Source organism: Palaemon carinicauda, chromosome 6 (genome assembly GCF_036898095.1).
Source record: "Palaemon carinicauda isolate YSFRI2023 chromosome 6, ASM3689809v2, whole genome shotgun sequence".
NCBI classification, from domain to species: domain Eukaryota; kingdom Metazoa; phylum Arthropoda; class Malacostraca; order Decapoda; family Palaemonidae; genus Palaemon; species Palaemon carinicauda.
This window is the reverse complement of record NC_090730.1, coordinates 176,535,652-176,550,753: the sequence shown is the minus strand read 5'-3', so window position 1 is coordinate 176,550,753 and position 15,102 is coordinate 176,535,652. Positions and strand designations below refer to the sequence as shown.

Here is a 15,102-nt window from a genome sequence, read left to right as displayed (position 1 = left end):
CTCAAAGCAGTCTCATTTTGCTCTTAGTAGAGAGCATGTCCATGTCACGCAAAGCAGTCTCATTTTGCTCTCAGTAGAGAGCATGTCCTTGTCACTCAAAGCAGTCTCATTTTGCTCTTAGTAGAGAGCATGTCCTTGTCACGCAAAGCAGTCTCATTTTGCTCTTAGTAGAGAGCATACCTTTGCCACGCCAAGCAGTCTCATTTTGCTCTTAGTAGAGAGCATGCCTTCGCCACGCCAAGCGGTCTTATTTTGCTCTTAGTAGAGAGCATGTCCTTGTCACGCAAAGCAGTTTCATTTTGCTCTCAGTTGAGAGCATGTCCTTGTCACGCAAAGCAGTATCATTTTGCTCTTAGTAGAGAGCATGTCCTTGTCACGCAAAGCAGTCTCATTTTGCTCTTAGTAGAGAGCATACCTTTGCCACGTCAAGCAGTCTCATTTTGCTCTTAGTAGAGAGCATGCCTTCGCCAGCCAAGCAGTCTTATTTTGCTCTTAGTAGAGAGCATGTCCTTGTCACGCAAAGCAGTCTCATTTTGCTCTCAGTAAAGAGCATGTCCTTGTCACGCAAAGCAGTCTCATTTTGCTCTTAGTAGAGAGCATACCTTTGCCAGGCCAAACAGTCTTATTTTGCTCTTAGTAGAGAGCATGTCCTTGTCACGCAAAGCAGTCTTATTTTGCTCTTAGTAGAGAGCATACCTTTGCCACGCCAAACAGTCTTATTTTTCTCTTAGTAGAGAGCATGTCCTTGTCACGCAAAGCAGTCTCATTTTGTTCTCAGTAGAGAACATGTCCTTGTCACGCAAAGCAGTCTCATTTTGCTCTTAGTAGAGAGCATGTCCTTGTCACGCCAATCAGTCTCATTTTGCTCTTAGTAGAGAGCATACCTTTGCCATGCCAAGTAGTCTCATTTTGCTCTTAGTAGAGAGCATGCCTTCGCCATGCCAAGCAGTCTCATTTTGCTCTTAGTAGAGAGCATGTCCTTGTCACGCCAAGCAGTTTCATTTTGCTCTTAGTAGAGAGCATACCTTTGCCACGCCAAGTAGTCTCATTTTGCTCTTAGTAGAGAGCATGCCTTTGCCACGCCAAACAGTTTTATTTTGCTCTTAGTAGAAAGCATGTCCTTGTCACGCAAAGCAGTCTCATTTTGCTCTTAGTAGAGAGCATACCTTTGCCAGGCCAAACAGTCTTATTTTGCTCTTAGTAGTGAGCATGTCCTTGTTACGCCAAGCAGTCTCATTTTGCTCTCAGTAGAGAGCATACCTTTGCCACGCCAAGCAGTCTCATTTTGCTCTTAGTAGAGAGCATGTCCTTGTCACGCCAAGCAGTCTCATTTTGCTCTTAGTAGAGAGCATACCTTTGCCACGCCAAGTAGTCTCATTTTGCTCTTAGTAGAGAGCATGCCTTTGCCACGCCAAACAGTTTTATTTTGCTCTTAGTAGAAAGCATGTCCTTGTCACGCAAAGCAGTCTCATTTTGCTCTTAGTAGAGAGCATACCTTTGCCACGCCAAACAGTCTTATTTTTCTCTTAGTAGAGAGCATGTCCTTGTCACGCAAAGCAGTCTTATTTTGCTCTTATTAGAAAGCATGTCCTTGTCACGCAAAGCAGTCTCATTTTGCTCTTAGTAGAGAGCATACCTTTGCCACGCCAAACAGTCTTATTTTTCTCTTAGTAGAGAGAATGTCCTTGTCACGCAAAGCAGTCTCATTTTGCTCTTAGTAGAGAGCATGCCCTTGTCACGCAAAGCAGTCTCATTTTGCTCTTAGTAGAGAGCATGTCCTTGTCACGCAAAGCAGTCATTTTGCTCTTAGTAGAGAGCATACCTTTGCCACGCCAAACAGTCTTATTTTTCTCTTAGTAGAGAGCATGTCCTTGTCACGCAAAGCAGTCTCATTTTGCTCTTAGTAGAGAGCATACCTTTGCCACGCCAAACAGTCTTATTTTTCTCTTAGTAGAGAGCATGTCCTTGTCACGCAAAGCAGTCTCATTTTGCTCTTAGTAGAGAGCATACCTTTGCCACGCCAAACAGTCTTATTTTTCTCTTAGTAGAGAGCATGTCCTTGTCACGCAAAGCAGTCTCATTTTGCTCTTAGTAGAGAGCATACCTTTGCCACGCCAAACAGTCTTATTTTTCTCTTAGTAGAGAGCATGTCCTTGTCACGCAAAGCAGTCTCATTTTGCTCTTAGTAGAGAGCATACCTTTGCCACGCCAAACAGTCTTATTTTTCTCTTAGTAGAGAGAATGTCCTTGTCACGCTGTGGCGGGATGTTAAAAAAACAAGCCCCACACCCTGAATCACACCTACTGACAATGGTCTCCTCAACACATACTTTCCCCTTACGTTATCTAAAACTGGACTCTTAGACAAAAGGACACAAAAAACAACACATATCCTTAACACTATATTCTTACAAACTATAATAAATAAATCAATAACCATCCACAATCAAATTACCAACACTTAAAACTAATCAAAACTTAACACCAAATAATATAATATATAATAATCAAAAGCACCATTCATATAACCCGCAAAAACCCTAACAGACTTAAAATTACCCCACACACCAAAACCAAAAGTAAATATATATATGAATTATCTTGTATAAATATTTTATGGACACCAACACAAAGCCGACTGTCTTTTACGGCAACTACCACAATCACAGCTTTGTTGTCAACAGATTACACTGGGTGGCAATTTGCCACAACTGCCACGCTGAATTGATTGTTAGTCATCATCCCCATCATCATCATTATCATCATCATCATCAACAATCCAAATACAAAGGCCAGGTCATCATCGGTTCAGCAATCCAAAAGCAGTCCAAACAAAATCGTAATACAGGCCAGGTCATCAACAATAAATCCACTTTCTAACAATTCGGTCTCTCCAAAGGAGGAATCGCAGCCTGCCAAAATAAAAAAGAAAAACACTTACGAACACTTCTAGCTAACTGAACTATCGCACTATAATCAAAGATAAATAATAAATTGTTCCTATCATTCACAATCACGACAAGCAAAGATAAACAAAACTGTACTTACTTTGAAAATCAAAAAACACTTCCACGCTGGTCGAAAAAATATATATATAATCCAGCTCTCACACAACTGCCTTATGCTGCAGTCAAATAAAAAAAGCATTCGCTCCGAAACATTCACCACTGTCGTAACCTAACTAAAACATGTAAACAAACAATCTCATTTATACCAACAGTCTTTCTCACCACAAACGATCGTTAACCTAACTACTTTCGCTCGCTAACACAATCTCTCTCTCTCTCTCTCTCTCTCTCTCTCTCTCTCTCTCTCTCTCTCTCTCTCACACACACACAGGATTTGGCAAAACAAAAATAAAAATAAAGCAAAAATAAATCCTCCACATTCCTCCCCCCTTACTTTGCCAAATCCTTCTCACACAACACTTACATTATTTTTTTCATAACCCAGTCGCAGTCGGGAACGGGACCTCTACTCCGAGTAACTGGGCCCCCATATACTCTCTCATTCACTTCTTCCTTATCACAATCATTCGCTACATTAACACTATTCTTATCTAAATCCCTATCATCTAATATATCATGTACAATCCCATCTACCTCGTTCTCGTTTGGCCCTATAATTACACTCATTTCTGTAAACAGTTCATCCATTTCATCAAAAACATTCTCAACTTTAGCAAAAGATTCATTCATACTACTAATCATTCTCTTATCTCTCACTCTCGCATTCGTCATCCTTTCTTTTACATCACCTAAGGAAAAGCCACACACACTATAGGTATCATTCATACTCAGCCATGCTTCATCTGTATTAACACATTTATCTTCCATACACACTTGCACATTTACACCCTTGTCATACTTATTTCTATTCTCACTTTTACTTATAAAATTTCCCCTTCTTTCATCTTTACTTAAAACTTTCAAACGCCTCTTTTTCCTATATTCAATTAACACTAACTGTTTATTTTCCAGCCCTAATTTCTCATGCATACTAGATTCATACTTGCTCATTTCCAACCAATTACTCATCCCATTCTCACAAACATTAATCCTATTCCTTTCACACACACAGGAGGACTCACCCAGCTGAACCCTCTTACACTCTAGTTTCCCGAACATCCTGGCTGACTTACTCCCTTCTTCCTACATACTCTAGCTACATGCCCATCTGCACCACATTCAGTACACTTACCCCGTGGCTCCTTGCACATTCTAGCATAATGCCCATCCTTACCACAATTACCGCAAATCACATTTGTACGATTACTCCGACATCCACTCGCTATGTGCCCTGTCATACCACACCGATAACATTTTACCCCTTTCTCTTTCTTGCACTCGCTAATTCTATGCCCTACCTCCCCACATCCAAAACAAGCACCTAGAGCCCATCTACATTCCTTCTTCTTATGACCTACTTTCCCACACCTGTAACACTTTTCATCACGGACACGGCTATCTGACATACCTCGATGTGCACTCACACTCCTATCCCTATTGCACCAATTACCCTGCCTAAATCCTTCATTTGTCCTTACAGGTATTCCCCCATTACTCGCCCTAACACTCCTATCTACTACATTATCAGCTACCCTCATTGGTCCTCTCAAAATTGCGTCCTTATAACTACCAAAGTCTAATACACTTTCTTCCATTCCAGTTCTTACACTCACAGATTTACTTTCTTTCATGCACCTATCTAACTCATAATCCTCAACTATCTCTAGTATATCATCCCATGTCAATCTCTCTTGCGTCCACCTCATTTTCTCTTTGCGTTTCAAATTAATAAATTCACACACATTCTCAGGTACTGTTGCCAAAAACTTCCTCATTAACTCCTTATTCTCATTTATGCCTTCATCCCCATACTTCTTCCTAGCTAACGTTTCCAACCTACACACGTACATTGATATAGCTTCTCCTGCATTCATCCGTGCTTCATCAAAATCATTCTTACGCTTATACTTAACACTCCCTTTCATACGTTTTACCTGCTCAATTATTCTCGTTTTCACACTTTCATAATCAACGTCCCCTACACTCATTATCACTCCATACATCGTCAACAAATACCCAGTCAAATATTCTCCTAACTCCCTAGCCCAAACTCTTTTACTATCACCATACTTATCCTGACAATACCTCTCATACTCCTTGAAAAAATCATTTACATCCCTACTGCTATGCTCATTGAACCTTTCACACCGAGGTACCTCTCTCATAAACACAGTCTTACACACATCACGTTCATTCTCACTGCTATCATCACTGTCTACTCCCTTGTTACCTTCTTCCTCATTCGAATATAATGAATCCACTTCCACACTTAAATTCCTATCCTTAACCATTCCCTTCTTACCCTTTTTCTTACTTACCACTTTCACCCATTCACGATCGTCCTTGCTATCAGCCTGATACTTTTTCTTCTCTTTCTTCACATCACTTTTACCTTTCCTTTCATCTTTCCTCTCCCCTTTCTGTTCATCCTTACTATGCCTAATTCCCTTATCTTCAATATCACCATCACTATTACTACTATCACTATCACTTCCTTTCCCATTATCACCTACCTTAACCTTCTCTTTCACTACCAACCCATTACCCGAAGCGGAGGACACTCCTCCGACTGCACCTTCACCCATTATAGTTTTCATCATCCCCATGACTTGCCCCATCATATCTTCCATTCGTTTCTCCATTCGTTCTTCATTCTCTCGCATCCTCATCTCAACACATTCTTCCACTCTCTCTACGGTCCCCTTTAACTCCCTAAGCTCCTTCTGCATCGCCGCATTCTCCCAGTTCAACCTCTCATTCTCTATTAGCAACCTCTCCTCACGCTCCTTACTCAGCCGCAATTCCTCCTTCAGTAACTTGTTCTGCTCTTCCATTTTTCATCAACCTTAATCCTAAATTCTTAACCTAATTCCGTCCTTCGTCCAACAGTCCAGCTTCTATCCCACCTCAGCAGTCCCTGTTCGGGCGCCAAAATAATGTGGCGGGATGTTAAAAAACAAGCCCCACACCCTGAATCACACCTACTGACAATGGTCTCCTCAACACATACTTTCCCCTTACGTTATCTAAAACTGGACTCTTAGACAAAAGGACACAAAAAACAACACATATCCTTAACACTATATTCTTACAAACTATAATAAATAAATCAATAACCATCCACAATCAAATTACCAACACTTAAAACTAATCAAAACTTAACACCAAATAATATAATATATAATAATCAAAAGCACCATTCATATAACCCGCAAAAACCCTAACAGACTTAAAATTACCCCACACACCAAAACCAAAAGTAAATATATATATGAATTATCTTGTATAAATATTTTATGGACACCAACACAAAGCCGACAGTCTTTTACGGCAACTACCACAATCACAGCTTTGTTGTCAACAGATTACACTGGGTGGCAATTTGCCACAACTGCCACGCTGAATTGATTGTTAGTCATCATCCCCATCATCATCATTATCATCATCATCATCAACAATCCAAATACAAAGGCCAGGTCATCATCGGTTCAGCAATCCAAAAGCAGTCCAAACAAAATCGTAATACAGGCCAGGTCATCAACAATAAATCCACTTTCTAACAATTCGGTCTCTCCAAAGGAGGAATCGCAGCCTGCCAAAATAAAAAAGAAAAACACTTACGAACACTTCTAGCTAACTGAACTATCGCACTATAATCAAAGATAAATAATAAATTGTTCCTATCATTCACAATCACGACAAGCAAAGATAAACAAAACTGTACTTACTTTGAAAATCAAAAAACACTTCCACGCTGGTCGAAAAAATATATATATAATCCAGCTCTCACACAACTGCCTTATGCTGCAGTCAAATAAAAAAAGCATTCGCTCCGAAACATTCACCACTGTCGTAACCTAACTAAAACATGTAAACAAACAATCTCATTTATACCAACAGTCTTTCTCACCACAAACGATCGTTAACCTAACTACTTTCGCTCGCTAACACAATCTCTCTCTCTCTCTCTCTCTCTCTCTCTCTCTCTCTCTCTCTCCTCTCTCTCTCTCTCTCTCTCTCTCACACACACACACAGGATTTGGCAAAACAAAAATAAAAATAAAGCAAAAATAAATCCTCCACATTCCTCCCCCCTTACTTTGCCAAATCCTTCTCACACAACACTTACATTATTTTTTTCATAACCCAGTCGCAGTCGGGAACGGGACCTCTACTCCGAGTAACTGGGCCCCCATATACTCTCTCATTCACTTCTTCCTTATCACAATCATTCGCTACATTAACACTATTCTTATCTAAATCCCTATCATCTAATATATCATGTACAATCCCATCTACCTCGTTCTCGTTTGGCCCTATAATTACACTCATTTCTGTAAACAGTTCATCCATTTCATCAAAAACATTCTCAACTTTAGCAAAAGATTCATTCATACTACTAATCATTCTCTTATCTCTCACTCTCGCATTCGTCATCCTTTCTTTTACATCACCTAAGGAAAAGCCACACACACTATAGGTATCATTCATACTCAGCCATGCTTCATCTGTATTAACACATTTATCTTCCATACACACTTGCACATTTACACCCTTGTCATACTTATTTCTATTCTCACTTTTACTTATAAAATTTCCCCTTCTTTCATCTTTACTTAAAACTTTCAAACGCCTCTTTTTCCTATATTCAATTAACACTAACTGTTTATTTTCCAGCCCTAATTTCTCATGCATACTAGATTCATACTTGCTCATTTCCAACCAATTACTCATCCCATTCTCACAAACATTAATCCTATTCCTTTCACACACACAGGAGGACTCACCCAGCTGAACCCTCTTACACTCTAGTTTCCCGAACATCCTGGCTGACTTACTCCCTTCTTCCTACATACTCTAGCTACATGCCCATCTGCACCACATTCAGTACACTTACCCCGTGGCTCCTTGCACATTCTAGCATAATGCCCATCCTTACCACAATTACCGCAAATCACATTTGTACGATTACTCCGACATCCACTCGCTATGTGCCCTGTCATACCACACCGATAACATTTTACCCCTTTCTCTTTCTTGCACTCGCTAATTCTATGCCCTACCTCCCCACATCCAAAACAAGCACCTAGAGCCCATCTACATTCCTTCTTCTTATGACCTACTTTCCCACACCTGTAACACTTTTCATCACGGACACGGCTATCTGACATACCTCGATGTGCACTCACACTCCTATCCCTATTGCACCAATTACCCTGCCTAAATCCTTCATTTGTCCTTACAGGTATTCCCCCATTACTCGCCCTAACACTCCTATCTACTACATTATCAGCTACCCTCATTGGTCCTCTCAAAATTGCGTCCTTATAACTACCAAAGTCTAATACACTTTCTTCCATTCCAGTTCTTACACTCACAGATTTACTTTCTTTCATGCACCTATCTAACTCATAATCCTCAACTATCTCTAGTATATCATCCCATGTCAATCTCTCTTGCGTCCACCTCATTTTCTCTTTGCGTTTCAAATTAATAAATTCACACACATTCTCAGGTACTGTTGCCAAAAACTTCCTCATTAACTCCTTATTCTCATTTATGCCTTCATCCCCATACTTCTTCCTAGCTAACGTTTCCAACCTACACACGTACATTGATATAGCTTCTCCTGCATTCATCCGTGCTTCATCAAAATCATTCTTACGCTTATACTTAACACTCCCTTTCATACGTTTTACCTGCTCAATTATTCTCGTTTTCACACTTTCATAATCAACGTCCCCTACACTCATTATCACTCCATACATCGTCAACAAATACCCAGTCAAATATTCTCCTAACTCCCTAGCCCAAACTCTTTTACTATCACCATACTTATCCTGACAATACCTCTCATACTCCTTGAAAAAATCATTTACATCCCTACTGCTATGCTCATTGAACCTTTCACACCGAGGTACCTCTCTCATAAACACAGTCTTACACACATCACGTTCATTCTCACTGCTATCATCACTGTCTACTCCCTTGTTACCTTCTTCCTCATTCGAATATAATGAATCCACTTCCACACTTAAATTCCTATCCTTAACCATTCCCTTCTTACCCTTTTTCTTACTTACCACTTTCACCCATTCACGATCGTCCTTGCTATCAGCCTGATACTTTTTCTTCTCTTTCTTCACATCACTTTTACCTTTCCTTTCATCTTTCCTCTCCCCTTTCTGTTCATCCTTACTATGCCTAATTCCCTTATCTTCAATATCACCATCACTATTACTACTATCACTATCACTTCCTTTCCCATTATCACCTACCTTAACCTTCTCTTTCACTACCAACCCATTACCCGAAGCGGAGGACACTCCTCCGACTGCACCTTCACCCATTATAGTTTTCATCATCCCCATGACTTGCCCCATCATATCTTCCATTCGTTTCTCCATTCGTTCTTCATTCTCTCGCATCCTCATCTCAACACATTCTTCCACTCTCTCTACGGTCCCCTTTAACTCCCTAAGCTCCTTCTGCATCGCCGCATTCTCCCAGTTCAACCTCTCATTCTCTATTAGCAACCTCTCCTCACGCTCCTTACTCAGCCGCAATTCCTCCTTCAGTAACTTGTTCTGCTCTTCCATTTTTCATCAACCTTAATCCTAAATTCTTAACCTAATTCCGTCCTTCGTCCAACAGTCCAGCTTCTATCCCACCTCAGCAGTCCCTGTTCGGGCGCCAAAATAATGTGGCGGGATGTTAAAAAAACAAGCCCCACACCCTGAATCACACCTACTGACAATGGTCTCCTCAACACATACTTTCCCCTTACGTTATCTAAAACTGGACTCTTAGACAAAAGGACACAAAAAACAACACATATCCTTAACACTATATTCTTACAAACTATAATAAATAAATCAATAACCATCCACAATCAAATTACCAACACTTAAAACTAATCAAAACTTAACACCAAATAATATAATATATAATAATCAAAAGCACCATTCATATAACCCGCAAAAACCCTAACAGACTTAAAATTACCCCACACACCAAAACCAAAAGTAAATATATATATGAATTATCTTGTATAAATATTTTATGGACACCAACACAAAGCCGACTGTCTTTTACGGCAACTACCACAATCACAGCTTTGTTGTCAACAGATTACACTGGGTGGCAATTTGCCACAACTGCCACGCTGAATTGATTGTTAGTCATCATCCCCATCATCATCATTATCATCATCATCATCAACAATCCAAATACAAAGGCCAGGTCATCATCGGTTCAGCAATCCAAAAGCAGTCCAAACAAAATCGTAATACAGGCCAGGTCAACAACAATAAATCCACTTTCTAACAATTCGGTCTCTCCAAAGGAGGAATCGCAGCCTGCCAAAATAAAAAAGAAAAACACTTACGAACACTTCTAGCTAACTGAACTATCGCACTATAATCAAAGATAAATAATAAATTGTTCCTATCATTCACAATCACGACAAGCAAAGATAAACAAAACTGTACTTACTTTGAAAATCAAAAAACACTTCCACGCTGGTCGAAAAAATATATATATAATCCAGCTCTCACACAACTGCCTTATGCTGCAGTCAAATAAAAAAAGCATTCGCTCCGAAACATTCACCACTGTCGTAACCTAACTAAAACATGTAAACAAACAATCTCATTTATACCAACAGTCTTTCTCACCACAAACGATCGTTAACCTAACTACTTTCGCTCGCTAACACAATCTCTCTCTCTCTCTCTCTCTCTCTCTCTCTCTCTCTCTCTCTCTCTCTCTCTCTCTCTCTCTCTCTCTCTCTCTCTCACACACAGGATTTGGCAAAACAAAAATAAAAATAAAGCAAAAATAAATCCTCCACATTCCTCCCCCCTTACTTTGCCAAATCCTTCTCACACAACACTTACATTATTTTTTTCATAACCCAGTCGCAGTCGGGAACGGGACCTCTACTCCGAGTAACTGGGCCCCCATATACTCTCTCATTCACTTCTTCCTTATCACAATCATTCGCTACATTAACACTATTCTTATCTAAATCCCTATCATCTAATATATCATGTACAATCCCATCTACCTCGTTCTCGTTTGGCCCTATAATTACACTCATTTCTGTAAACAGTTCATCCATTTCATCAAAAACATTCTCAACTTTAGCAAAAGATTCATTCATACTACTAATCATTCTCTTATCTCTCACTCTCGCATTCGTCATCCTTTCTTTTACATCACCTAAGGAAAAGCCACACACACTATAGGTATCATTCATACTCAGCCATGCTTCGTCTGTATTAACACATTTATCTTCCATACACACTTGCACATTTACACCCTTGTCATACTTATTTCTATTCTCACTTTTACTTATAAAATTTCCCCTTCTTTCATCTTTACTTAAAACTTTCAAACGCCTCTTTTTCCTATATTCAATTAACACTAACTGTTTATTTTCCAGCCCTAATTTCTCATGCATACTAGATTCATACTTGCTCATTTCCAACCAATTACTCATCCCATTCTCACAAACATTAATCCTATTCCTTTCACACACACAGGAGGACTCACCCAGCTGAACCCTCTTACACTCTAGTTTCCCGAACATCCTGGCTGACTTACTCCCTTCTTCCTACATACTCTAGCTACATGCCCATCTGCACCACATTCAGTACACTTACCCCGTGGCTCCTTGCACATTCTAGCATAATGCCCATCCTTACCACAATTACCGCAAATCACATTTGTACGATTACTCCGACATCCACTCGCTATGTGCCCTGTCATACCACACCGATAACATTTTACCCCTTTCTCTTTCTTGCACTCGCTAATTCTATGCCCTACCTCCCCACATCCAAAACAAGCACCTAGAGCCCATCTACATTCCTTCTTCTTATGACCTACTTTCCCACACCTGTAACACTTTTCATCACGGACACGGCTATCTGACATACCTCGATGTGCACTCACACTCCTATCCCTATTGCACCAATTACCCTGCCTAAATCCTTCATTTGTCCTTACAGGTATTCCCCCATTACTCGCCCTAACACTCCTATCTACTACATTATCAGCTACCCTCATTGGTCCTCTCAAAATTGCGTCCTTATAACTACCAAAGTCTAATACACTTTCTTCCATTCCAGTTCTTACACTCACAGATTTACTTTCTTTCATGCACCTATCTAACTCATAATCCTCAACTATCTCTAGTATATCATCCCATGTCAATCTCTCTTGCGTCCACCTCATTTTCTCTTTGCGTTTCAAATTAATAAATTCACACACATTCTCAGGTACTGTTGCCAAAAACTTCCTCATTAACTCCTTATTCTCATTTATGCCTTCATCCCCATACTTCTTCCTAGCTAACGTTTCCAACCTACACACGTACATTGATATAGCTTCTCCTGCATTCATCCGTGCTTCATCAAAATCATTCTTACGCTTATACTTAACACTCCCTTTCATACGTTTTACCTGCTCAATTATTCTCGTTTTCACACTTTCATAATCAACGTCCCCTACACTCATTATCACTCCATACATCGTCAACAAATACCCAGTCAAATATTCTCCTAACTCCCTAGCCCAAACTCTTTTACTATCACCATACTTATCCTGACAATACCTCTCATACTCCTTGAAAAAATCATTTACATCCCTACTGCTATGCTCATTGAACCTTTCACACCGAGGTACCTCTCTCATAAACACAGTCTTACACACATCACGTTCATTCTCACTGCTATCATCACTGTCTACTCCCTTGTTACCTTCTTCCTCATTCGAATATAATGAATCCACTTCCACACTTAAATTCCTATCCTTAACCATTCCCTTCTTACCCTTTTTCTTACTTACCACTTTCACCCATTCACGATCGTCCTTGCTATCAGCCTGATACTTTTTCTTCTCTTTCTTCACATCACTTTTACCTTTCCTTTCATCTTTCCTCTCCCCTTTCTGTTCATCCTTACTATGCCTAATTCCCTTATCTTCAATATCACCATCACTATTACTACTATCACTATCACTTCCTTTCCCATTATCACCTACCTTAACCTTCTCTTTCACTACCAACCCATTACCCGAAGCGGAGGACACTCCTCCGACTGCACCTTCACCCATTAAAGTTTTCATCATCCCCATGACTTGCCCCATCATATCTTCCATTCGTTTCTCCATTCGTTCTTCATTCTCTCGCATCCTCATCTCAACACATTCTTCCACTCTCTCTACGGTCCCCTTTAACTCCCTAAGCTCCTTCTGCATCGCCGCATTCTCCCAGTTCAACCTCTCATTCTCTATTAGCAACCTCTCCTCACGCTCCTTACTCAGCCGCAATTCCTCCTTCAGTAACTTGTTCTGCTCTTCCATTTTTCATCAACCTTAATCCTAAATTCTTAACCTAATTCCGTCCTTCGTCCAACAGTCCAGCTTCTATCCCACCTCAGCAGTCCCTGTTCGGGCGCCAAAATAATGTGGCGGGATGTTAAAAAAACAAGCCCCACACCCTGAATCACACCTACTGACAATGGTCTCCTCAACACATACTTTCCCCTTACGATATCTAAAACTGGACTCTTAGACAAAAGGACACAAAAAACAACACATATCCTTAACACTATATTCTTACAAACTATAATAAATAAATCAATAACCATCCACAATCAAATTACCAACACTTAAAACTAATCAAAACTTAACACCAAATAATATAATATATAATAATCAAAAGCACCATTCATATAACCCGCAAAAACCCTAACAGACTTAAAATTACCCCACACACCAAAACCAAAAGTAAATATATATATGAATTATCTTGTATAAATATTTTATGGACACCAACACAAAGCCGACTGTCTTTTACGGCAACTACCACAATCACAGCTTTGTTGTCAACAGATTACACTGGGTGGCAATTTGCCACAACTGCCACGCTGAATTGATTGTTAGTCATCATCCCCATCATCATCATTATCATCATCATCATCAACAATCCAAATACAAAGGCCAGGTCATCATCGGTTCAGCAATCCAAAAGCAGTCCAAACAAAATCGTAATACAGGCCAGGTCATCAACAATAAATCCACTTTCTAACAATTCGGTCTCTCCAAAGGAGGAATCGCAGCCTGCCAAAATAAAAAAGAAAAACACTTACGAACACTTCTAGCTAACTGAACTATCGCACTATAATCAAAGATAAATAATAAATTGTTCCTATCATTCACAATCACGACAAGCAAAGATAAACAAAACTGTACTTACTTTGAAAATCAAAAAACACTTCCACGCTGGTCGAAAAAATATATATATAATCCAGCTCTCACACAACTGCCTTATGCTGCAGTCAAATAAAAAAAGCATTCGCTCCGAAACATTCACCACTGTCGTAACCTAACTAAAACATGTAAACAAACAATCTCATTTATACCAACAGTCTTTCTCACCACAAACGATCGTTAACCTAACTACTTTCGCTCGCTAACACAATCTCTCTCTCTCTCTCTCTCTCTCTCTCTCTCTCTCTCTCTCTCTCTCTCTCTCTCTCTCTCTCTCTCTCTCACACACAGGATTTGGCAAAACAAAAATAAAAATAAAGCAAAAATAAATCCTCCACAACGCAAAGCAGTCTCATTTTGCTCTTAGTAGAGAGCATACCTTTGCCACGCCAAAGAGTCTTATTTTTCTCTTAGTAGAGAGAATGTCCTTGTCACGCAAAGCAGTCTCATTTTGCTCTTAATAGAGAGCATACCTTTGCCACGTCAAACAGTCTTATTTTTCTCTTAGTAGAGAGAATGTCCTTGTCACGCAAAGCAGTCTCATTTTGCGCTTAGTAGAGAGCATGTCCTTGTCACGCAAAGCAGTCTTATTTTGCTCTTATTAGAAAGCATGTCCTTGTCACGCAAAGCAGTCTCATTTTGTTCTTAGTAGAGAGCATACCTTTGCCACGCCAAACAGTCTTATTTTTCTCTTAGTAGAGAGCATGTCCTTGTCACGCAAAGCAGTCTCATTTTGCTCTTAGTAGAGAGCATACCT

At 39.9% G+C, this 15,102-nt stretch overlaps 1 protein-coding gene across 1 annotated transcript; it reads right to left on the bottom strand.

Annotated features, from left to right (window-relative positions):
* Window positions 1-2,329: 2,329 nt before the first annotated feature.
* LOC137642836 (uncharacterized) lies at window positions 2,330-6,084 on the bottom strand. The gene is made up of 2 exons (XM_068375719.1): window positions 3,049-6,084; window positions 2,330-2,912 (listed from the first exon to the last, which is right to left on the bottom strand). The coding sequence occupies exon 1, from the start codon at window positions 5,900-5,902 to the stop codon at window positions 4,112-4,114; it is 1,791 nt and encodes a 596-aa protein (XP_068231820.1). The 5' UTR covers window positions 5,903-6,084; the 3' UTR covers window positions 2,330-2,912; window positions 3,049-4,111.
* Between the last annotated feature and the right edge of the window lie 9,018 nt (window positions 6,085-15,102).